Source organism: Rhipicephalus sanguineus, chromosome 4 (assembly GCF_013339695.2).
Source record: "Rhipicephalus sanguineus isolate Rsan-2018 chromosome 4, BIME_Rsan_1.4, whole genome shotgun sequence".
NCBI classification, from domain to species: Eukaryota; Metazoa; Arthropoda; class Arachnida; order Ixodida; family Ixodidae; genus Rhipicephalus; species Rhipicephalus sanguineus.
Genome location: NC_051179.1, coordinates 31,326,939 through 31,353,586, shown reverse-complemented (window position 1 = coordinate 31,353,586; position 26,648 = coordinate 31,326,939). Strand labels below are relative to the sequence as shown.

At 47.2% G+C, this 26,648-nt stretch overlaps 2 protein-coding genes across 2 annotated transcripts in view; one reads left to right on the top strand and one right to left on the bottom strand.

The window, feature by feature from the left end:
- The window catches only part of LOC119391122 (calmodulin-binding transcription activator 2), a 509,376-nt gene extending 486,071 nt beyond the window's left edge, over positions 1-23,305 (bottom strand). Inside the window, exon 1 of the mRNA XM_037658797.2 lies at positions 22,974-23,305. Within this exon, the coding sequence (XP_037514725.1) occupies positions 22,974-23,022 (49 nt within the window). The 5' untranslated portion in view covers positions 23,023-23,305. The remainder of the gene's footprint in view (positions 1-22,973) is intronic.
- A 142-nt stretch (positions 23,306-23,447) lies between these two features.
- LOC119389710 (dnaJ homolog subfamily C member 11) overlaps positions 23,448-26,648 on the top strand; it is a 37,720-nt gene continuing 34,519 nt past the window's right edge. The window contains exons 1-4 of the mRNA XM_037657075.2: positions 23,448-23,598; positions 23,764-23,893; positions 24,460-24,533; positions 25,344-25,445. Coding sequence (XP_037513003.1) covers positions 23,512-23,598; positions 23,764-23,893; positions 24,460-24,533; positions 25,344-25,445 — 393 coding nt within the window. The 5' untranslated portion in view covers positions 23,448-23,511. The remainder of the gene's footprint in view (positions 23,599-23,763; positions 23,894-24,459; positions 24,534-25,343; positions 25,446-26,648) is intronic.

The window sequence follows — 26,648 nt, the reverse complement described above, 5'->3', positions numbered from 1 at the left end:
CACCCGGTAAAAACCTGCACCATAGGAAACACATGATCTGCTTAAATCCACTCGTTCCCAATTAGTTTAACCACTTTTTCTTACTTTTGTATTCCCGCTGTTCACTTGCTGCCTCTTATTTCTATCTACATTTCGTTCCACCCCTCTCTGGGCGACTCTCAGTTTCTCTCCAAATTTATCTGTTTCTTCAACTTCCTCAAATAAGTGTTTTTGCTCTCAAATTTCTTCATTCAATGCGCAATGGTACGAGCGAAGTGCATACAAAGTAGATGCGATCTGCTTGCACAGCAACATTGTGACACTGTATGCTTCGCCGCCGCCTTATCGCCCCCGTTGCGTCAGTTACCGAAAATAGCGGCTAGGGCGTGCCTGCGCAAATAAATACGCGCGTCTTATACGAACAGGTGAAGTGGCGCCCACGGCACCCAAGACGACATCCTTTCCACAGAACAGTGCGACGGACGTCTCTGGAAGCGGGCCATTCCGCCGTGGTGGGACACGGGAAAGTGAGAGTGCTTCGTGGACGTGTGAGGAACGGAGAGAGCGAGAGAAGCGAGATGGCTATCTCCCTCGCCTTATCGTTGCCGGAGTGCGTGTACGAGCAGCCGGGGCCGCGTAAACGAGCGACGCCGCGCCGAAGACGCATCGACGAGCCGAAATAGCGAGGCCCCGGCCGGCGCGGCGCTAACGGATGAGGAGCGAGCGTCGCCTCGCCACCAGTGAGAAGAGGAAAGCTCTTCGTATAAGACTCGCTCTCTGGGTGGATTCGTAGGGACACAGCGAAGTTAGCCGAAGAGCCGGAAGTAGCTCAGAAGTACTTGCTGTTGGGCTAGTCGATTCGTATTGTGCACTGACCATATTATTCGGAAGAGGAAACCAGCGAAAAAAGAAACGAAGATAGCTAGATGAGCAACTTTGACACGGCTCAGATAGCCTATTTACGCATGTGCTGCTGTTTCTTGTCTGTCGGTGCGTGGATTTTCTTGAATAAACGTTTAGTTGTAAGTACAGCCCTTGTTCTTTCTGGCTGTTCTTCGTCGCTGTCCTCGTTTGTTTTTTCGCTGGTTTCCTCTTCCGAATAGTATGAACGGACTCGCCCGGCAAACATTTGTGCACTGATCATAAAAGTACGGTCACTTAGCGCAAGACAACGAAAAAAAAGGAGAGGAAATAAGGAGCATGGTGCGCGCTCACTTTGCTTCTTTCCACTCTTCATTTCGTTGTTCTGCACTAAGTGACTATAGTTTTATGGTCAGTACACAGATCCGGGAGTACTTGATCGTACTTGCGCCGAGAATACATGTGGACGCGTTACACATAACATGACCTACACACCATATGCGTGCGTATTAGGGTTCTCCATGGGGGGGGGGGGGGGGGGGCAAAGCGTCACTACAGCCACCCCTCTACACACACACGTTTTGTTCGAGTCCGAAAGAAAACAACCTTCGCAATGAATGGATGCGAACGTTAAAATGAAGCGCTGACGTGCTGCTCACAACGACCTGCTTTTGGCTCCCGGCTTCCCGGGGCTAAAGGTGGGGTAAAGCCTCCGCTTCACTCCATCTTTACTCTTTTCCAGGGGTAAAGGCTCCGCTAATATAGCCGTGCGACTCTTCACCCTACGCGGTTACGTTAATCAACAAACCCCAAGCGAACAGGTTCAGTGTCAACAACGCGTTTCGTAACGTCGTGTGTGTCGCAAGCGGTGCTCCTCGCGGAGATCACCGGCCGAGCGCTGCTATACATAACGACGTTCCAACTCCTTCTCCGTCGCCTTACTTACGTGCACACACACCTCTAGTTCCCACGAGACTGCAGGTCGTGACGCCGCATGCGAGAGCCTCCGGGCCGCGGCACGTTCCCGTCACATGCGACGCGCCGACGACGACAAACCCCATCCTTCGGGCCGCCCGTCCAAGCCAAAATAAACTGCTCACAACGTTGGCAGCGGACTCGACACAAGCTTTCGCACGGGCTATATAACCTACACATAACGCCGCTCTTGGAACAGGGTATTCCCCCTTCCCATGTCGTCACGAGCGCGACTGCGAGAGACGACCTCGGTAGGGCTGGGAGATTAATCAAGCTAACCAAGTTGCATAATATTTCATATAATTATACTCCACAAAACGCGGAAGGGTGGCCAATCGAGAATATTAAGGTCCCAAGACGGAAAAGCATTGCACAACGTTGGCAACTGAACTGTATTGAAGGTGCGTGCAGTATATACACCCTTAGGACCCACCAACTGTTATCGCTATGAAGTGGTACGGGAATATCTCGATCGTGACGTCGCACCTCGAATAGATACAGCAGACAAGTACAAACATCCGAGTTTACCGCGAAGTATGACCATAACAGCATAACATCTCACTACTTAGTATTGTCGCTGATAACATCTGCAAAAGAAGTTCATCTTCTTTAACGCGGTCAAGCTATCGACGGAGTGCTTCAACAAATGTTTATTTCAAATAAAGGATTTGTTAAAAGTCAGCGCTGTGTGTTTGTGAGCTTCCTCCCATCCTGTCCGCTTCGCGCTTGCCGTACAAAAACCGTCACGAATTACCAACAAGCTCGACTAATACCACACTTTTTACAGAACCATCTTTATTCTGCGACGGCGTAGTGAACCCGCTTACCGTCCTAACTATGTACAGATATGTATGCACACGCGCTAGTTTATATATGGCGATAAAGTAAGTACACCCTGCGCTAAGAAGAGAGACTTGGGCGCGTTGGTCGTAATTCATAATCATATTTTCGAGTCTTCATCAGTTACACTAAAGCTTGTAGATTGTATAAGTACCCTGTTTATCCATTCAAAGCTCGCTCTAAATGGGTGCAAAACACGAGCGCGTGCGCGCCGCCCACTATGTATACATGCTTGACGCGACTCCCGCAGAAAGACGCACTCCAACGAAGCGAAACGTGAGACAAGCCAGCGCGGCATTAACGGCATCGCCGCCTACGACGAGCTTCCGCGAGATCATGCATGAGAACCTCCCTACATCCACGCGGCTCTTTCCGTTTATTTCTTTTTTTTTCTTTTCGTATTATTAACGCTATAAATACATCCCACGCGTCCGGATTCTCAGAGCACCGAGACGGTGGGGGAAGATGCGACGCGCCGCGCGGAGGCGAAATATCGCGTGCGCTGCGTGACATGCCTCGTCGTTGCGACGTGCAAACTCAGTCACACCGCCGTGTTTACTATAGAGAAAAAACGCGGGGTAAAAAATGATAATAATAAAAGAGAAACCACGTCGCGTTTTTCCTGACAACCCGGGGGACGACATCGATGAGGTACAGAAGTGCGTGGGCTTACACCGTCGGAGTAAACAACGTAGACTTCAAGAGAGGGATATATATATATATATATATATATAAAGAGATAGATAGATAGATAGATAGATAGATAGATAGATAGATAGATAGATAGATAGATAGATAGATAGATAGATAGATAGATAGATAGATAGATAGATAGATAGATAGATAGATAGATAGATAGATAGATAGATAGATAGATAGATAGATAGATAGATAGCCAATTCCGTCATCCCTCTCTTTCGTTATTGTTTTCGTACAGCAGCAGTAATAGCAGTAATAGCAGTATAGTTGTAGTAGTAGTTGCATCTGCTGTAATAGTAGTAGTAGTAGTAGTAGTAGTAGTAGTAGTAGTAGTAGTAGTAGTAGTAGTAGTAGTAGTAGTAGTAGTAGTAGTAGAAGTAGTAGTAGTAGTAGTAGTGGCCCCACTTCTTTCTCCCACAGTGTAGTGTAGCAAACCAGGTGCAACCTAGTTAACACGCTCCCTCTCTCTATTTTCACTGAAATTTAGCGTTTGGTGCGAGAAAGTACACACTGCAGAGATTGCGCAGAGAGGGGAAAAGTGGGAGTCTCCCCCGACAACGCAGGCGCCTGACGTCGCAAAGTCAAAGCGAAAGATTCAGCAAAACGAAAGCTCCGCAGCAAAACGACGACCCGGTGGATACAGCTCGAGCGAAGTTGATCGGGAAGTGAACAGGCAAGGACGTTCCACGCCTACGCGGCGGGTAAAAAGAGCGACAGCAAAAGTTTCCACGAGAGAAGGAGGCGGCAATACGGGCAACGAAGAAGACTGTCACCGAGTTGACGCCAGCCGGGGACACAGTAGTGTCGTGCAAGCCAGCGGTCTCCCGGGCCGCGAGACAGATTCCGGTCGTTCCGCGTTCCTGCGCTCGCCGACGTCGCACTACACTGAGCCGACAGAGAGAGAGAGAGAGAGAGGAGGAGGAGGAGGAGGAGGAGGAATGGGGAGAAGGAACGGCAAACGTAGGTGGCGAGAATCACGCCAGAGAACACATGCCGCTGCACAATGGGGCGGCGGTATCGGCTCTGAGGCCAGCCACCGCACAAGTTGGAATCTGCTGCCAGGGCGCGAATGCTAACCTCGAGAGCAGCGATTATGGTATACTGAGAACGAACAACGCTGAGAAAGGAAATACCGACGCACGGCAGAAGCGTAATAGGGAACAGTCACCGGTAAGAGTAATAGAAGAAGAAAAAAACCTGCGCACCTTACTATTGATGGTGGAGGGGAGTGAGCTATGCAGGGGAGTGAGCTATGATGGTGGAGGGGAGTGAGCTATGCAGACATAAGAACGCTGCACATAAAATCATTTAAACAAATACAAATCCCGCGGTCGAAACGTTGACTACAGCCACGTCACTTGTTTGACGACATCTCATCACTTCGATGCTCCATCTTTCCCTGCACTTTTGTCTCGTTTGGATTGCGCAGCTGCACGAGTTTTCTTCTTCTTCTTTTCTTTTCTTTTTTGGAACATTACGAGCAGCAACAACAGATGTCGAGTGCTTGTTGAGACGGTTGTTGATATGCTTCTTGTGCCTTACGCAGCATTGACCAGTGCTTCTTTCTAGAATTGCAGAAGATACTTTCTTTCTAAGCTATGCGCATAGGCACGCGCACGAGGGGGACCTCAGGTCACCTGAAGGGGGCCGCCAATTCTGCGCCATACCTTAACTCAGTGTCGGATCCTTCACGCCATTTTTCAATGCGCAGGGTTACGGCTACCTATGCTTTTTGACGATAATGGGGAGCAAGGACATCTGAAGGTGCATTCAAAGAAGTAAGAACTGTTTACTTCGCGCCTTTACCCCCGGAAAGCCGCGGATTTATGGCACGCTGTTATAAGAAGCACGTCGTTGTTTCATCTTCATTTTTGCATCCATGGCGGAGTTTGCTTTTTTTCGGACTAGACCAACGGGCGGGATTCTGGGTTGAGACATGGCTCCTCCTAACGGAGAACCCTACGCACGCCTATGGCTATGCGTGCTTAAACGACATACTATGGACACGGCCGCTGGATCATCCAGCGGCCGTGCTATGAACTAGCCGAGTGCTACCCCCGCTGCGAGCCACCACACCCGCCATTATATATTCGCCGCCGCGCGTGCGTGCGTGCGCGCGCACGGCGTGTGTGTGTGTGTGTGTGTGTGTGTGTGTGTGTGTGTGTGTGTGTGTGTGTGTGTGTGTGTGTGTGTGTGTGTGTGTGTGTGTGTGTGTGTGTGTGTGTGTGTGTGTGTGTGTGTGTGTGTGTGTGTGTGTGTGTGTGTGTGTGTGTGCGCGCGCGCGCGTGCGTGTGCGTGTGCGTGTGCGTGTGCGTGCGCTGTTTACCTCCGGGAAACCTTCCACTCTAAAACGTTATGTTTGTGCCCCAATAAAAAGCCACACGGACGACAACACAAGGGCGAAATACATGCGCGAACATATGCGGCGCTACGACAGCGTACACACACGGAAAGCTCGGAACGCCTAAACAATCTACGAGAACTGGAAGGAAAAAAGAAACAAATCTCCAGAAACACGAACGTGAGCAAACAGCGAGATTAGCCGCACATACGGGACGCCACTTGTACCCTTTCAACAACAACGCAGCTACACGCAATGGAGAGAAAAAGGGGACGGAAGCTTCTTCCATCAGCCGAGAGCGAGGCAAGCACGGAAGGAACTCCGGCGCGTACGCATTTATAGCCCACGTCCGACCCGCGCGGAAAGCCGTCCAGGTGCTCACACACAAGCGCACTCTCGCAGAGTGAAACGGACTCGTGTGCTCAAGCCTGCGGTGACACAGTTAGCCGAGGATCGACCGGCGCTCCAAGCGAGCCAGGCACGGCAAACGCGGCGGTGGGATACACACACACACGACAAGAGAAGACCACGCTGGCCTCCATGCATTATTTCTGAGTGACGTCAGCGAGCACTCCCATCCGACCCTCCCTTCCCCCTCCCTGTACTACAGCTGCCTCGCGCACTCTCGCCAGCTCTCGAAGAGAGCGGGACGCAGCAGCAGAGCAGCCTTCGCGTGCGAAGCATGCACCGCCCTTCCCAGCACGGAGCATAAAGGATAATTACTTCGTCCGGGAGTCGAGCTCAAAGGTCGAACTGGATCGCTACGCCAGCCGAACGTGCAATCCATTCCCGCGTATGTACGCACACTCGCACGACGCCTCGGCTATATGCCCCAGACTACACCTGCATAGGTAGCCGCGTACACACACATGCACACGCACGGGGCGGAGTGCCCCCGCTTGTAGACACACATATACTTATGTATACCTATAGATACACACACACGTAATGCACACACTGCAGGTGTATACACTATATATGCGGAGGCGCTGGCATACAGCGCGCATATGTTTGTGCGTTTGTGTGTGTACGACGACAGATGGGAAGCAAACACGGCGGCCCCGATGTATCATGAAGTGCACTCTGATATCGCGGAAGCCGTGATTGAGCTAGAGTAAACTCTCGGAGAAAGAAAGGAAGATGGAAATGAAAGACAGAGGTAGATATATATGTGTAGGCTATATACTTCGGCAACGTTTCTTTGTCCGTTTGTCGTGTTTGCTCGCGTATGCGATTTGCCGAGCGCGCGCGCCTAAAAGCACGCGTCGCGACACTGCGATGTTTGCTTTGCTAACGCGCGTAGTACATGCATGCATGCTCGCGGCAAGACCCTTCGCAGCAATCAGAGTGGATTGCGTGCCTGCATGTCGCACGGCCGGCCGGACGTAAAAGGTATATAACACCGGGCCTCGTCTCTTCCACCTATACATATATAGACTAGACTGGATTGCTTCCAAAGCAAACGAGCGGTGCGTGCGTATTCGCCAACGCGCAGCGTCAGTATAACTCGAAAGGTGAACCCTTTCGTTATAACTCCTCGTACATACATATGTATGTATACTTGAAGCTTCTACATATTTGCCTCCCCCACCCCTCCCTGTCGCCGGCGCATTTCTTTAATAAATGAGGAGAACTGCATCAAAAACCCGGGATTTCGTTTCGCAGCTTTCGCTCTATATTTATTCAGACAGGCAGTTGCCCAGGAGACCGGCGCGAAAGGCTCAGGAAGCCAAACGTTGTAATGCACCTTCCAATCTCCTCGTTTCAAAACAGCTCAATGATGAACGAAGCGAAAGAACACTCGAACACAGGCCACACGAACAACAACACAAAACGGCGACAGGTGTCGGAAGTAAACGAGTTAGGAAAAAAAAAGAAAAAGTGGTGTTTACGCATGAACACCTCAAGGGAATAGAGATATCACGACGCGCAACTCTTAACTGCGGAGGAAAGAAAAAAAATTGAAAGGTATGCGATGAATATATAGCCTCATAAACCGAACGGAATGGATATTTTTAAGGTGGGGTGAAACTATGAAAATGAGTTTCAAAATTTGGCTGTAAAGTATGATGATGATATCTGGGGCTTAACGTCCCAAAACCACGATATGATTGCGAGGGACGCCGTAGTGGAGGGCTCCAGAAATTTCGACCACCCGGGATTCTTCAACGTGCACCTAAATCTAAGTACACGGGCCTCAAGCATTTTCGCCTCCATCGAAAATGCAGCCGCCACGGCCGGGATTCCATCCCGCGACCTTCGGGTCAGCAGTCGAGCGCCATAACCACTATAGACCACCGTCACGGGGCGGCTGTAAAACAGTGGCAATAAAGCTATGGCTATGAAATTTGCAAGGAATTTTAAAGATAGACACTGGTTGCATTGCAGCTCAAAATTAGTTTTACACTCTATTTTGTGTTTCTTTTTTTTTGCTACTAACGTACTTTTTTTTTAATATCTACTATCTGCAAAGCATTGCAATTTTGCACAATGGCAGCAACAAATGCTTTACACAAGTGGAACTAAAATTATGAGCGTACAACAAAAATTAGACTTGTTATGTTTTATTTTTTACGTTAGTTGATGTATAAAAACAGCGACTTGTGAATGAACTTTTTATAGTAACTAAAAAATACAGACGCATCTAGGCTACTGAATTTAGTTCAAGTTATGTAAATATCACTAATTAACGCATGTAAAAGTTGTTTGAACTGTAGAAGGGTACGCATTTGGGCTGGTTGGTTCATGATTACGGGTGAGAAACAGCGCTAAAAAGACGGGACAAGAAAGGACACGAGACGACGGCGCTGACTAACAACCAAATGTGCTTTATTCCTTCAGTCAGCATAAATATACTTCACCACTAACGTAATGAAAAAACAGAAAACTCAGCCTGCGCAGAGGCAGTAAGGCGATCAACGAGACAAGAATTCTATCTCCTTCGGAAGGAGGGAAATCGAGGGGAAGCTTACACATGCCTCGCCGCTATTGTAGATGTGATAAGCTTCTGAAATGAGGCGCGCGCGCTCGTCATGGTATTTTGACAAGAAAGTGGCATCGTTAAAAGATGGATGGCAACCGCAACTGTTACAGTGAAGAGATAACTGACTATCTGTAGCTTGTTTTTGTACCTTGTTCAAATGCTCGCGCATGCGGTCATTAGCGCACCGCCCCGTTTGCCCGACATAGTAACGCCCGCAAGAAAGTGGAATCTTGTATACAACTTCTTGACAACATTCAACAAACTTCTGCCTGTGCTTCTTAGTGCATCTTCTTTTCTTCTCTTCTTCTCGGTTGACTTGCTGGCACAGGCTACCAAGCTTATTTTGGGCAGAAAACAACAGCCTAACGCCTGCCCTGCTGACAACTTTCTTGAGATTGTTGCGGTTATTCCGTACGTGCACAAAGTCGCGCACAATCTCAAGAAAGTTGTCAGCAGGGCAGGCGTTAGGCTGTTGTTTTCTGCCCAAAATAAGCTTGGTAGCCTGTGCCAGCAAGTCAACCGAGAAGAAGAGAAGAAAAGAAGATGCACTAAGAAGCACAGGCAGAAGTTTGTTGAATGTTGTCAAGAAGTTGTATACAAGATTCCACTTTCTTGCGGGCGTTACTATGTCGGGCAAACGGGGCGGTGCGCTAATGACCGCATGCGCGAGCATTTGAACAAGGTACAAAAACAAGCTACAGATAGTCAGTTATCTCTTCACTGTAACAGTTGCGGTTGCCATCCATCTTTTAACGATGCCACTTTCTTGTCAAAATACCATGACGAGCGCGCGCGCCTCATTTCAGAAGCTTATCACATCTACAATAGCGGCGAGGCATGTGTAAGCTTCCCCTCGATTTCCCTCCTTCCGAAGGAGATAGAATTCTTGTCTCGTTGATCGCCTTACTGCCTCTGCGCAGGCTGAGTTTTCTGTTTTTTCATTACGTTAGTGGTGAAGTATATTTATGCTGACTGAAGGAATAAAGCACATTTGGTTGTTAGTCAGCGCCGTCGTCTCGTGTCCTTTCTTGTCCCGTCTTTTTAGCGCTGTTTCTCACCCGTAAAAGTTGTTTGTTTGCTTATGCCCTATAGTTCCCGAGAAAAAAGTACACAAACTTTCTAAAACATTGCTTTGAGAAAACTGCAGAGACCACGTAGACGTCCACCACATTTTATTTAAACGTGTCGAAGAAAAAGGACCAACGATTAATTTTTAAAACCACGAGTGCCCAAGTGTGATAAATTTTCTTAAACAAGAAATTCTCTCTCAGATGATTGCAAAATCTCAAAATCCAATTTTTTGACTAAGCGAAGTCTCCCTCCACCTTAAAATCGGAGTAGCGTATCGTACGGCACGAAATTGTGACGTCCCTCTGGGTACAGCGTCACAAAGAATTATAGCAATGGTGGAACAGGTAAACAGAAATAATTATATTAAACATAACGACACTTAATAAAGGTAGAAAGAGGGAACTCGTCGAAATGTCGTGAAATGAGTGCTGTACGTTTACACGAGTTCACGCCGTCGACTTTCAAAATAAAGATCAAGAAAATGAAACTCGTGTCATCGAAAGAAAGGCAAACACCAGCTGTTCTGAGAACCGCGCCCTTCAAGAAAAACTAACAAAAAAAAAAACCTCAATCGATTCACTTCAGTTCTTTACGAAGCAAACCAATCAACGTGGAAACGTACGATTGAGTAATCAGCTACCTGCAGAGCTCCCGAAACAGACAAACGAGTCAAACAATCGAGCCAGTTAAGCGGACGCATTTCTGCGATAAAGCTGAGGCCGAGTGACACAAAAGAACTGTGCTACAGGAACCCGATCCCCGGGATTTTCATTCTGTGTGCAATCTCGATACACGTCCTGCGCCCTTATACTTACGGGCCAACTCCAGTATGATAGCAAAAAAAAAAAAAAAATGAAAGAAAGAAGAAGCAGAGATTCAAGGCAGCTCGATCGAAAGTTGCGCAACAAGAGCACTCGGTATCATATAGGTTTCGCCGAAACCTGCGCCACTATGGCCGACCTCTCTGCCTTCAAATAAAATTCTCTCTCTCTCTCTCTCTGCGCCACTATAGAGCATTAGCTAAATTAACCTTACGCCGAAAGTATAGAACCAATACTATCTCGCTCACATTACGTACATGCTTTGTCATCCCTGCACGCAACGTGGATGCTTGACCTTTGCGAAAAACTGTATCCGACAACGGGGCGAGACCCGTATCACGGCCGCGCAATTTCAGTGCAGCGTGTATATACGTACAGACACGCACACACGTACTACAGGCCGTGGACCGCGAGCCGCGCACCGGCGCTTGAATCGATACATCAGCGCCTCGCATCACTCGCGCGAGCGAACCACGCCCGCGCCGTCCTTCCAGCAAGGGGTGACACACACACGCGTGTGGTTCGTGACCTTTCCCGCTTGCGAGCGACATTGTCCGTATATATATATGGGTTTAGAGACGTGCCTAGTCGGTCAGCAGAACGTAACCGTTATTTGGAACAGCCCTTAACGCCAACGCGTGATCTCGAATACGGGGGGGAAAGGAGGAAGGAAAAAAGGAGAAGAGGGTGATACTAATACAAAAAATAAACTAGAATGTGAGAACACGCCCTACGTGTTCACCCATCATCTTCCACGGTCATCGCATTAACGGCGCCGCGCGAGTCGCGTCCGCTCAGTGACAAGCTCCGCTCATTAGGCGGAGTAATTAGGACCGGCGCGTCTTGCGGATCGTGCGCCCGTCTATACAGTATGTAGAGTATATACGCATGCACATCGCGTGCAGGACGCGTGCTTAAGGATGCTGCTGCGAGCGAGTGTGTGTGTGTGGACACTGTCGACCTGTCGCTGCATGCTCAGTGCATGTGCGTAATCTCCTTACATGGGAAGGTATTGTTCGTTTAGTTTCCTGAAACGTAGCTATTGGAATACAGGCCCTAATTCACACTAGCCGTGGCGACTTACAGCGGTAATGGCATTGCGCTGCTAAGCGCGATGTCGCCGGTTGGATTCCCGCTAACGGCGGCCGCATTTCGATATGGGCGAAAGGCAGAAGCGCCGTGCACGCGTTAAAGTGCACGCGTTAAAGGAGTTCGGGTGCACAAAATTGACCCATCGTCCCAATATGGAGCATGTTTTATAACTATATTGTCATTATAGCAGGCAGAGCAATTTTATTTAGTTAATTCTAGCCAAAAATTAACAAATACAACCAAAATTCGGCTTTCCTTGACATTTTATTTGTGTGTGCATGTGTTCCATATGCGAATTTACCATATGTGAATGAGTGCCACACGCGCATTCCTTTTTCTAATATCGTTCCACAAAGACAATGTAAGACATGAAAATATCAAGCAATGTTAATTCCTCAAAGGTGAGTCTCTGAACGAAAGAGATTATTCCAATTCTGGCTCACCCGTAAATAAAGTAATCGCAGAGTTCGCGGCACCATTCTTTACAGTGGCACGGGCGAATACATATGAAACGAGTACTATTACAACATATGTTCTTACGCAGCACCGCTTCAATGTCAAATTTCTCCTAATTGTGGTCGCCGATGGACTATCATGTTGGTACTATACTACATGGTCGAGTAAATGTTCCATCAGTCCTCATAGGACCGTAAACCTTGTCCCGCGTTGTACAATTACATATGCCTTGGGCAAGCTTATACTATCATATGCCTGAAAATGTCCTCACTATACTTCACACCGACGTGTTCTCTCCTTGAGTACTCTTCAGAACAGGAATGTTGTAACATTGGAACATTGGGCTGTTGTATATTTGGCTACCAGGTTTCGTATAAAACGACCTGCAACTATATACACAGTACTAAATCCACGAGGCGTCTACTGTCGCGTAGCCATAAATCCACAAGGAGCTCATGCTTAGCACAAAGAAATACGCTTAATAACTGCAGAAGCTTACGCAATTCGGTTAAATGGTTCATAGCTTGCTAGGGAAACCACGCAAACAACAGGGCGCCAAGAAAATAAGGGACAAGCCGCAGTGATGTAGTGTGCCCTTTATTGAGTCCTGTTCTTTGCGCTGTTTCCCTAGCACGTTTAGTAAGCATGCACCTTCCCAGAAATGCAAACCGATCCTCCAAGAAAACCTTTAATTCTGCTTTTCGAGGCAGTAGACATTAACAACTCAGCATGCTGACACGGACAATATAAGCAAATGTTTTAGCGTTTACACATTTCTTGTTACCACTTACTTGAAGCAGAATATCATCGATTGCAGCGTTTCGACTATATATATATATATATATATATATATATATATATATATATATATATATATATATATATATATATATATATATATATATATATATATATATATATATATATAGTCTCCTGACTGATATACATTCTCCTGAGCTGCATGGGTAACCCGCGATTAATTGGCCTAGATAAGCAGACCGTTGCACAGATTGCAGGGGTCGACTACCAATCACGACTAGGCGCCCGTAAACCCGCATCCAGACGCATCAATGGCAGCTCCTTTATATTACGTAGGCGCCAAGCTATGGATGCGATTCCGGAAGTACTCCGTCCACCGCGGACACCCGCTCGAAATCATTCATCATACCGCGCGCTCAACAATAATAGGAGCACCATGCAGCAGCAGCAGCAGCAGCAACGACAACACTACCACAATGCCTCTCCCTCTCAAGCTCGATTGTTATATCGCTGCAGCTCGCGCTCGGTATAGCCGCGGCGACGATTACTCACCTGGCGAGGTGTCAGCTATATAGTGCGTCAAGCAGCCCGCTGTCGCCATTCATCACAGCGCAAAACAGGCAAGGGCGGGAGCCACGCGAAGCAACAGCGAAAACCACCCCGAACACATCCGCGAGGACGGTGCACAGCGCCAACCAGCGAGATGAGATTTACGAGCGCAATTTGTGCACAACGCGCGTCGCGAGCGTATATATCTATGAATGCGCGCCTGTTGCTACGCGGCGCATGCCCACATGGCAACACGACAACCGAAGCCTATTTGGGAGATTCCCTAACCGAGCGTGCCACGGCAAAACATCAACCGTCCCGGCACACAGGTATTGCGCAGTCAGACGGGCATCCCGCGTTCCCGTTACTGGTATACCTGTAGGTATGGCCGTGCACGAACGTTTGCCTATGCGTGGGTGATAGTGCCGCAGAACCCAGAGCCATCAGCCGAACGAGTACATCGGATATATATCGCGTATGTATATGCATCCTATAGTTATGAGCGTACACACTATAGGCGCATGTCGCAACTATGGGACGCGCTATCCAAGCGGTTTATAAAGGTTACCCCACGCGGCCGTCTTGTTGTTTTGTGTGTTCTTCGTCCTCGTTCAACTTGCGCCGAAATGCCTCTTCAGTTAGAAACCAATACCAACGAGCTCATACCAAGATTCTGCATAATACACGAGAAACAGAGAGATAAAAGAAAGGAAAGGTAGGGAGGTTAACCAGAACTATAACATGCGGGAAGCTACCGTGAGGTGGACAATAGGAGAAGGAACTAAAGAAAGATAAGAAGGAAAGACAGAGAGATCGAGCCAGAGCACATGCCCACGATCACTGCGGTACAGAGCACGGGACGACATCTGTCGCTGCTGTATACAATCGTTCACGTAGGTTTCTCAATCGTAACTGCAGTGCGTGCTTTCAGAGCTCTTCGCTGCGAGCCTTGCATAAGGCAAAGCGACTGTGTAGCCGACAAAGACCGGCTTTGGGCCCGAGGAGAACGGAAGCAACGATGTCACTTACGCTGCTCGCTCGTGCGCTGACATAACAGACTGACACTGAGTGTGCCACGTGCCGTTGCGCAAGCGCGCTTCTCCTCCTGCTTTCAGGACTCGCCCATTTCTCCCGCTCGGAAGGTTACGTCAGCGTCACCTCGCGTGCTAGAAGTCAACACGATTTAAGACATCGCACAGTGACACGCTTTTGCTTAACGCATGCCGTTGTATCGTTACTTATGGCTCTTCTTTCTCGTTCGGAGTGCCCAGCGATTTAATGCACCTTATTTGTTGCTGTTCTTAATGCCTAGCTCCTCCAGCACATTTTTCCAACCTTCGCTAAAGCGTGCTTTCACGAGAGATGCACGGCCTCACACAGTATGCATAAGTTATCGCATTCGTTCCACTACATGAGTGCCCACCTTATAGATCGACTCGCGAATCCACTCAGTTTTTAAGGCGAAAGCCTTAGATGCCTCGTCAAACACGAAAAGTGACAGTCGGTGTCAACACGAATGAAGCAAGAAATCACCATCACGTGATTACGTCACTCCCTCACCGATTGCCAAACTTTATCACGTCGTGGTGAATGTCACTGTGACGTCACATAACGGAACTTCATCACATGACACCGTCGCTTGGTCATAGATGGGACGATCCTGGAGCCACGTGAGGTGCAGAAAGCTAGCCATGCCTCCGATCCCGGAGGCAGTGAAAAATCACGCTACGTGCAGAAAGCTTTCGTGAATCGAATGAGAAGAAAAATACAGCGGATTTCGTCGTCTAGTCATCTTAGGCAAAAGCATAAGGGACCCCTGTGTGTTTTCTGACTGTCATTCAGAAAATGAAGTCTGCATGTGAACAAGCCCCTCGTGCGCAGCGTGCGTCGTGATGTAATCCCCGTCTAATTAACTCGGTGCAATGCGACGAAGGCTAGTGTTTGTATCAGCAAATCGGGAACTATAGAACCGGCTGCAAGCCCCAGAGAAGGGTGCAAAGTGGCCCGCCCAACGTGCGCCACTAATCTATCCGCGGTATAGCATCGAGATCGAACAGAGTCGGCATCTAGCGGCAAGCGGACAAAACCCCGTAGTGTGGATGGCACCTTGCGTTGTTTGCTGCCACACCGTGTTCGCATGTGTGCGAAAGTCATGCAAGTCCTTAGAGGGCTAGCTTATTCCTTTGTGTGAGCACAGTATCAAATTGCTATACGTATGCCTACACGATATACTCGAGCATTTCGCCTTACCAGGCTCGTATGCACTCTAATAAGTGAGTGCATGCACACGCCGGTATGGTGCTAGGTGTAATCATCGTACCGTCCATTCGTCAAAATCATTGCACTCCAGATGCCACGTTATCGTTCAAGCACATTTACACAGTGCATTTGACGTCGTCCTGAACGAAAGAAGTACTACGTCGAGCTGCGAATGCAGAATGTTAGCGACACTATCTCGTGAACTGTTGGCGATTTCGAAATCACTGTGATACCAAAAAGCAGGGGCGAAGCCGGGGGGGGGGGGGGGCGTTTGGGGTGTTCAACCCCCCCCCCCCCGAAATTTTTCAGCTTGCGCATATATACACGCGCACATACAAACGGACGCACAAACATACATAAAGTATGGTTGACCCCCCCCCCCCTCCGAAAACAAATTTCTGGCTACGCCCCTGCCAAAAAGCATGAACTCGCTTTTGCAAAGGCCGGTTAGCGGTGCAAAAGACCTCAGGCCATGCTCTTCAATAGCGGTTCACGTATTCATGCAAACAGAAAAGCAGAGTGCACAAAGTTCTACTTCAACTAATTACGCAGAAATAAAGGCTTTTTTTTTTGTAGCCGCTAGAGCAAGAAGTAAATTACTTAATCGGCTCAGTCACGCGACGCCATTTATTTGCTTGAAAGGTAGAACAGAAGTCTGCTCGACGAAACGTTGCCTCCAGCGACACCTACCCCGTTCAGGGACTTTTCAATGCTTCAAGCATATGCATTTTAGTCTTAAATAATGCCTTATGAAGAGGTACAGCTATTACTCCATCTCACCAAATATTTCCATTGCAGCGAAAATTACAGTCAAGTCGAGTCGCCCAAACAGATGAAAGTCTCCTCAATTTGCCAATGCCGACGTCGTGACGCCGATTGAAAAGAATTATCTCCAGGGAGCGATTCTAGCGCACAATGGAGAGCGAGCCTTCCTCCTTGCACCGAAGTACGCAGCCTTCTTTCATTAGTGATTGGCTCACTCGCGCGCTACATAGCATTCATATTACAACATGTACATAATGTACTCTAGAGCAACTGCAAGCTGGGCACGTCGGAATAGATTACTTTCTAAACTGAGCTAAAACGGAGGACTCAGGAGGACTCAGCGAGAGATGCATCGTCTTATATTTCGAGCAAAGCTCTCGTTTCCATCGCACTTAAGAAAATCGCTACGATTTTGCTCATCCACCTGAGCCTTCGATCTCTTGCCCTGCCCGAACTATACCAAAATCCTTCGAGTTATTTGAATGATTTATTTCACACGTGTGCTACAACGTACGTAAAATAACAAGAAAATGAAGAAGAAAATCAACGTAGAGCACGCGAATGGCACACACAAGAACTTGTCTCTTCCACCTCTCACAGCAGTGATCAGAGATTGCGTGTGGCAAAGGTCAACGACAGGACGCCATGTGTCCGGCACTATAAAGTAACCTTCGCCATGCTTCTTCTTCTTCTTCTATATTGTTGAAAACGAGACCACACGTGCCTTTGGAAGACCGCCGTTTCATTTGGCTGAGCGACAGCGGCCGAGTTAATCTTCCCGGAAAGGTATTGCGCCATCCGTGATGACTGCAATCGCGCGAACATCTCCCGGGCACTCAGTCGTGATCAAAACTTCTCGTCTCTGCTCCCCTGTCCTCCCATTGTGAAACTCAAGACGAGTGTATTCCTTTCGTTAGCATCGATGCTTTGTCCTTTTCATTATCTTTCTTTCTTCCTTTTTTCCTTTCTCTCTCTCTCTCTTCGTAATACGCAATCCATCCCATACCGAAAGCCATGATGTGCTCAACGAATACACTTGTTGAATGGATGTACAATTGCCTGTTGCACGCAATGCTGCGACACTGCAACCGGTATTACCTTTTACACTCTAGGAAAAGATCGAGTAAAAAGGGAGTCTTTTTATCCCACAAAAAATCATCGTAATCTGGCTTGCTTGCGCTTCCTTTCTTGAAAACTCGGCTCTCACCCCATTCGTATCAAGAAATGTTATGTCACACTGGCAACGTGCACGCCGTTCGAGACCAGGAAATGCCGGGCGTACGGGAATAATGCAAAGAAAGGCACGCAAGATAGATGACGATTAACGAGATAGCGCTAAAGAGCTCGTTTCGCAAAAATTCAGGTGTCGATGTCGGCGTGTTTGGTAGTGAGCCAAAAATCAGCGTTGTCCGTGAGCGAAAATTCGAGGTAGATGCAAATAAAGAAATAATAATAAAATCTTCGGTTCGAGTGGGGATTCGAACCTAGACACCTCGCTCCGTGGTGCGACGCGTTTAGCCGTTCGGCCACTACGCATAATTCCTCTACCATACTAACGGCGAGCCGTTTATATACACAATTTAGCGTTGGTGGTACGCACATCTCGGAGGTTCTTCAGCGGCTTGTCTGTGACCCGCGAGATGGCGCAAAGGGCCCACGGGCGCGCTTTTAAACGGCATCGCCCCGCCGTGTGGCCGTGTTTCGTCGCGCCGCATGCATGGATATTGGAGCCGGAGGGCGTCCGCGCACTCTGGCTTTCATTGCGGCACGGTTTAGGTCTCCACCGAGAAGCGAAGCCAGGCTAGGCTAACAACTGGGAAGGCGATACGAACACGGTCCGATTGCGCTATCGCGTTCTAATCTTGAAAGCGAAGCTCAAGCGTCCTCCAAGTTTTTGTTGTGAGCAAAAAAGACACCTTTATTACTCGATCTTTTCTTAGAGTGTATGACAAACGGAAGTATTTGGGGCGTCTTTCTGCCATGCACCAATGATTGCCATATGACTTGTTTGCGTTTCCTTTCTCGAGAATTTTTGCGCTCGCTACTTTGCTATCAAGAAGGCTATGTCACGCCGACAGCTGCACGCCATTCGTGACCGGCAAGTACCCGGCATGCGGTGATAACGCAGAAACGCGCGCGGTAGATGACTATTATCGCTGTGTGCCAGAAAGACGCCCCAAGTACGCCTTTTATTTCTTAGAGCGCATTAAAGAGGATAGCACCTGCACAAAAATTCTTGAAAGGGACTGTCTAGCGTCCGTCATCGCCTTTCTGCTTTGTACTGCAATAGAAAGCGTGCCGTCTGAAGTGTCCAACCTTGCAGCGGTTTATATGGAAAGTAAGTAGAAATTTTTAAAATAGAATTTTTCGATCTGCGTTCGGTCTTCTTCCACTGGCGTGAAATATACCCACAACACTGGTTGGTGGACGCGATGACGATTGTAGTGCCGGTAAAAATATCACAATCATATCGTGGTTTTAAGACGTTAAACACCAACAATTATCATTATAACTCTCAAGCGAGGTCATGTGGTCTAGTGGGTAGAGCACCAAGCTGCTTCGCGCCTGGAAACCGAATTCGAAACAAACTACAGCAGCAACTTATTCCGCTTTCTTCAGTTTTCTGTGCTTCCGTCTTACCTTTTGGTAGGTTTTAGTACAGGGGCGGAGCTTCCCGTGGTGATCCGGGACAACCGGAGTCGCCAGAATGATAGGAGAACGAGAGGCGTTCGGACACCATATCAAAACGTTTCGCGCAGCGAGAGAAGATAGCGACCACAGCGCTATCTCTTGCTCAGCGGCGAAGCTGACTACGCTAACTACGACGCGCGGGCGCCATGAGACGAAAACGGCTTTATAGAGGGTGATAGCATCCCCACAGGCTTTGTCTTGCTATGCAGATATACATGTGCGCAATTCATCCAACTATCTCACGCATCAGTCTCACTATATATCATGATCAGCCAGCATGAGACAGATTACTAGTCACACAATAAACGGGGCCAATAATCTCCAAAGAATGAATTCTCTGTTCTGTTTCTGCCCGATATTCGGTTTTATCTTTGACCATCGACAAAAATTATGACATATTAAGAAATGCAAGCACGCCACAAAAGACCGAAGGCAAAATTTCGCATGCGATGCGACGATCTAATAACCGCATCGAGCAGGTTTTAAAACAAATTGGACGCGACCTTAATCCTTGATAATGGCACTCGCACGTCGGCGTTCGTGTGTCCTGGTGTATTACTTGGATTTCGTGGTGCCGTCGAAGCGGATCTCAGAGGCCACATGTAAAGAAGCGCGTGGTTGAGATCTGCTCCGCCAGGGGCCGCAACGATCCCAGCTGCTCACACACAAGAAAGAAAAGAACGTCTGCTCTTTTAATGGACCTATTCAATTAACTATCATTAATTATCCTGACAGTTAATTAGCCCTTATCTTAAGTAAACTTATACTCCGATATCATATGTACCCAATATAACGCTTTACTTGAACTAGAACCATCGATTTCGTAGAAGATTTATTTTTTAAAACACATGCTGTGAATATTCAGGAAAACCGGAATTATAAGTGCTCGGCCGGAAGTGCTCGGAATAGAAACAAGAGCGTCACTCGCTGCTCATGCCACTAAACAAGCAGAAGCCCATATTTCGAACTCGACGCGTGTCACGGTATCCAGCGTCTGTCAGAATAAGCTCCGCCATTTAGTGCCCCCCACACCCGATTTGAAAGGCCATTATCAGGAGCTTATGTTGCCGCTATTCTTCAATTGATTCTAAGGCGAAAGAAAGCCTTAGATGCCTCATCAAACGCGAAAATTGACTGCCGTCCTACATCGGTGACCCCGTCGGCGTCGTCAACACGAGTGATGCAAAAGATCATCATCACGTGATGACGCCAACACGTGACGTCACAAATTACCGAAACTTGTGACGTCATCATGACGTCACACAGCGTAACGGCACGTGGTGACGTCATCACATGACATCCTTGCTTGGTCAAAGCTGGGCCGATCACGGAGACAGTGCAAAACCAGACGAGGTGCCTCCGATCCTGGAGGCAGTGCAAAACTACGTTAGGTGCATAAAGCTTTCAGAGGGTGGCGGGGCAGGATCAGCGCATAGACTGAGATGAAAAAGAAGATGACTTTCGCCTTCGAGTCGTTTCAGGCGAATGCAAAGGGGACCCTGTGAGTTTTCTAAACCATATTCGCTGCACGCTGATTACTTCTGCTTCCCAATTTTTTTTTTTTAAAGTAAAACTATGCGCTCGTCTACTTTCCGAGAACAGCCGGTACTCACGCTCTTGAGAAAACCAACGCAACGTTATGCAACTGGAGCGGAAAATTTATTACCGATTGAAAGGGTTGGTCCAATACATAACCTGATGAACTGTATTTTAACTCTGCAATAAAATTATCGGACGAAGTTCGCAAGCAGAGTTCGGGGTAAGCCCCACTGATCAACATTTTCAAGCATGCTTCTTTTTTTCTTTTTTTTGTAAATTATATTTGTCCCAAAAGTGAAGCCGAACTTCCGCCACGCTCGGGAGGCTCAAGATTCAACGTCCCAATTTTAACAGAGTTTTCTGGTTTTAGAGAAGAAGTGTTTCGCTCACACGCCACAGCAGTATGATATTTCACTTCTTTTTTTTAACTAAACGATTTTTGGTCAATGTCCCAACAGTAGGTATGTGTCATTAACAACGCAGACTCTACGTGTTTATTATGGCTAATTTGGACAAGCAGATACGTAAGTAGTTGAGTTGCACGTTTCCTTATGAAGGCTGTACGTCTAGGCGAATTTTGATGGTGGTCGCGATATCGGTAGTCGCCTCTTATTTTAAAACTATACGCTCCATCCAAGTTAAATCAACAGGCAATGAAGCGAAGGGAAGCGCAGGGAACATTATTTGTAGTTTTTTAGCTGCAGTATAGCAACGAGATAAACGGAAAAGGCGTTAGCAATCTGCTTTACGAATAAATATTGTCAACAACAACTACGTTAATGTTTTTTTTAATGTACACAATTTATAAAACGCGTTTGAATAAAATTCAATCATGCACCTTTTGTACCCGGCGTATAGCCACTTTATTTTGTTTTTGTGTGAGTACTCTAAAATACAACTAGTCTCAAAACACAGAAAGAAAAGAATTAACACAGAGCTCATAGAGCAGTTAAAATATTTTGCCTGATCATGCTGCACGATACGATGTATATTAATTAACATCTACATTAGAAATAATAATTCAGGTGATGGAGCTTGACACCTATATGTTTTACTCTACGGCGTACAAAGACCGAAAAAAAAAAGAATTATGCCAAAAACATGTAGTATGTCATTGCGTAATGTACTAGACAAATGCAGTTCCGACGCGTCCGCCTTTCAATGCATACATTCATGCGCCAAGTTAATGACCCTAAGCATCATGTAGTACGCTTGCTAAAACCGAAACCAAGTCGCCAAGATACGTTCGACACCGTGCCTCTCGGAAGTTAACGAACCGAAACCACACTTACTAATACCGCATTAAACAGCATATCAATGAAACAATAGTTTCAGCAGATGACTACCGACGTTAGAAATGGGTGATCACAACTGCAAATGAAGAACAAGAAACAACGCACCAGACGGAACGAGCGAGAACCGAAACAGAAACCAGAAATGCGGCTAACGCCCTACGCAGAAGGTTAATTCGTCTGCGTCGTGGCAACAACTCGATGAACATTTTCTCTTTGCTCCAAAAGCCAGCCACACACATAGAGGCACTCTGTGTTGCAGCAGTCGCGCGCAGCTGAGGCCAGAGAAGTCGCGGTGTCACCGCGCTATGTGGGTCGCATGCCAAGCGAAAAACAATGCATATGCGCCCGCTCGCATCTAGGCACCACGACACTGCGGAATTCAGTCGTCGTCTTTGGTGGTGCCTATAAATCTTGCGCGGTGTTTCCCGCTGCATTCCTAATGGTCAGCGATCGAGCTCCGGACCGGGACCGACAAACCGGGCCGCGCATTTGGCATGCAAGAGTGAATATCGATTCCAGAGAGAGCCGCGCTGCGAGTTGCGACGACACTCGATCGGTGCGCTGGCACCTTTTGCGAGGCGCAAAATGCGATCGCTCTATCGTAAACACGAGATGGATATTCTTCAGATAGCACGCGTTGTGCAGGCAAACGTCTTGTAGCTCATACATATGTTCCCTTTCCCACCGATATCAGTAGGCGCCGCTTTGGTGACAGCAAAACGAAACACTACCGATTTTCGATCGTAAGAGAACGTTTCTGTAAAACGCAGTGCGTTCAGCTTCGTTTAGACGCATTTGTTGCGTGCTCTGAAGCTACAGCTTTGAGCTAACGGCAGGTGGGATACGCCAGGGCCTTCGAAGTCACGTTCTACGTACAGCAAAATCGGAACGCCCATTCAGACGGCGTACGACATATACATCGCGCGCAGCCGCACCGCACGCGTCGCAAGCAGTTTTATCGCCACTACATTGCCGTAGAGGGAATGCACAAAACTTACCAGCGTTCGACTGGGAGGTTGCGTTTTTTGTGTGAATTATTTGAGCCATCCCAGCAGATCTCCATTTTTCGAGCCTTCAACAGTCAGGAGGATTCATCCTTGTGGGAGTTTATTTCTTTCGCCGCCGCCGGCTTGCAGCGCGCACAGTGCACCGGGTTAGCTAGGAACTACATGTTTCGACGAGCACGAGGCACCAGCGACGGGCGGTCACGATAAGGAATCACGCTTTTTCGGAAACACGAAACTATTTGAATCGAATGTAAACAGAGCCTTCGCCGGCTGGCCGCACGCAACTTTCCGGAGCGCTGCGCTCGTGGGTTTTTGCGTTCGAGAGTAAGCGTTCTTTGCGGTATTCTCGCACCAGCAAACATGCGTTTCTCTTACCGTATTTTGATTCTGCAAGAGCTTAGAAACTTTTATTTATTTTTGTGAATTACCGTGTAGATGTTACAATTACGATCTTCTAGTTAAGAACTCACTTTACTAAAATTTAGCAGCAGTTTTCTTTTTTATCTGAGTGGTGCCGCTAGCCGCAGTTATGGCGGCGCACATGGACAGCGATACAGACGACGATATTCTGCAAGTGGAGGACGATTATTATACATTTCTGAACATCGGGAAAGATGTAAGTTGTCCTCCACCCGATCGGGTTATCGTAGAAATGCAGACCGGATTAATCCCCGCTACCCTGGTCGCTTTCTTGCAACGGAGTGACGAGATATCGCTCCGTCCATGCGCCGGTGTGGTCGTGTTTGTGACCGACGCTCTCGCATTTTCTCCGCGCGTCCAGGCTACCGAAGACGAGATAAAGAATGCCTACAAGAGATTGAGTAAGATATACCACCCGGACAAGCATGCGGACCCTCTCCAAAAGCGAGATGCGGAGGTGCTCTTCAACAAGACCCGAAGAGCCTACGATGGTACGTTCTCTGGCTTGCAGCCGCAGCCCAAACTACTCGTGGTTATCGCTCTACGCGGTGCCATTACGCCGATTAAAGGAAGTTGATTGTAAAATAATTAATTTTGAATCTCGCGGATGTAGTTTCCCTTTGTACCGATACCTTTTCTCGGTAGGAACCACACGCAAGCATCAAATTTTATCAAGTTGCGCGTGTGTTGCATAAGCAAATCGCAATCCGTGGGAACTGTGGAAGTGCCTTCTCGTTTTGCATCAGGTTACACACCTGAAATACGAGAGAGACGGCGCAGGGGTTGAGCGCAAATGCTGCTGGCTGGCAATGTCAGTGGCTCGGTGAAGCACCTTCCACCGTGATGCTCCTGTTGGATGCGTCTCTCTGCTTTAGATGTTCAAACACAGTTGAAATGTGGTTTAGTTTTTCAGTTCACGTGTAATATTTGAAACCAAAGCAAAACATGAGTGTGACTTACGCGGAAGAAAAGGTACATGTGGAGGAGCCGGAACACGGTATCATTTGAAAGAACTTGCTTTCATGTCTTCCTTTCTGATAACCTCTTATTCTCGCAGTCTTGATTGACCCCCACAAGAGAGCCATATATGACACGCTGGGAATCAAGGGCCTTGAAACTGAAGGATGGCAGGTAAGTGAACACACCTCTTCTGTGCTCTTTTGTAGCACGGTCACATAGACCTGACCAAGATTTCTGTAACTCTTGTTTCTTTGCCCGTGCATTGCGTTATTACATTTTGCGTGGTATAAACCAATTAGCCCAACAGCATGTTTTATTAACCAACGTTGACGTTGCTCACACCTGGAAAATTTCATCTCGACTTGGTCTCGTTGCTTTCACAATTAGCGAGTGCCATAGTTTAAAGCTTTTTTATCCGAGTAACTTGAGATGCTCTGCCTATGCTCGCTTGTAAAGAAATTAAACAAACCAATAGCACAGTGAACACAAGCATTGTACTCTGTATATAACACCAGTGGCAGGCAAATCTCTCTGAAGCGGCCGGTTATGCAAGGGAAGGTCTTTTTGTATTCCTTCTCCACGAAAAGGCTGCCAAAGCCCAATTTGCTCATCTGCTTGAAGTAGTGCATATTATCACCTGGCAGCATGTATGTATTGGCTTATATGTCTAGGGCAAACGTTCGTAACTATATGGCCAGGTTCATGTCTATAACAAGAATGATCACCCTTAGCATGCGCGCATGTTACATATTTAGTATCATTCTGCTGGCTTGTATTTTGAAGTTTATTGTAAAGTGCGATTCGAAAGCACCAGGTTTCATTATTTTATGTTCAACCCAGCTTAATGTAAATGGCCATTTGAAGTGCATTCACTGGGCACAACGAATTCTTGTCGAGAATTCTGTTGTTTCACTGCATTCATCTTCATTCAGACCTAGCACGGATTGTTTACCTCTGCGTTTCTAATGTTGACTTTGTCAGATTGTCCAGCGCACAAAGACGCCGCAAGAGATCAGAGAGGAGTACGAACGGCTAGCCCGAGAGCAGGAGGAGAGGCGTCTACAGCAGCGAACAAATCCAAAGGCAAGAAATTAACTGCACCTAACACTGCACCTAACCTTTGCTATACAAGGTATGCTTCGCTTGGGCTATTCCAGGGAAGACAATAATGTCAAAACCATATTCATTCTTCTTTTATAAATTATTGATAATACTTTACATTCTTGTTCATCCTTCTGGGCTGTTTTAAATTATGAGATAAGTTTTTGTGTCGGTCAATTATTTGTCAAGCTAATTACATTTCACCTTCATTGTTAGAGGCCACTTTGGGAAAGAAAATTGAACCATAAAAATTGCTTTTATAGCTTAGCTGTGAAGCATAAATAGCTAAGAACGAAGTGCTACAAGCAGTTTTTATTTGACTGCTAATAGCTGTCTTACAGCCAATTGAACACAGGCCTTCCTGTTGAGGTCACTTTGTGACAGGAAATGCAGCAAATTATTAAATTTATGAAATACAGCAAAAGCAAAATTGCTTTCTGTACTTCACAGAGTGCACCTTATCTATTATCAGTGTCTCTAAAAGCATGCGACATGGTATCGATTTCAAAAATGAGGCATTTGTAATTTGTGTGGGTTGAGCGAGGTCCAAGCCATGATTTTTTCCATCCAGTTCTGCAGAGTTGACAGTCTAAGCAATTCCTTGTACAGGAATGGCGACACATTGCTATTCTTGCCCTTTTCATAATGCGCACGTATGCTTCTCTCTAAAACATGTTTGTCTAACTAATGAAAGGATAATTCAAGCAAAGATGAACTGCTGTCTCTTGTACAGGATCTTGTCAGGAGTGCCATATCTACATTTTTCGTGTCAGAATTCAAGCATACTGTACTTGTGCATTCTGTTTGCAAAAAGGATTACGCTACCGTTACTACTTTAGGCAAACTGCCTCGCCAGAAAGCTAGCTTCCCAATTATTTGCAGGGATAGCCTGCCGAATTCATAAAGCTACTGTAGCTCTACAATTTCAGTGAGGTGTTGCAATGTTCCACAGCCTTTACAACGTGGACTTTTTCCTGTTCTCAACAGCATGGCAGGAATTAATGAACACATGTGTGCACTCGTGCTAAGATGTGGTACTAGTACCTGCGTATATGGTAAAACAACATTCACAGAAATAATTTCACGTCATCCTATTTTATTCCATCCCAACAGAAATCAGCTTAATTTTATTGTCATTTGGTCTACACTCAGTTAGTCGTGATTCTGTTCTCGTTTCATCCGGGG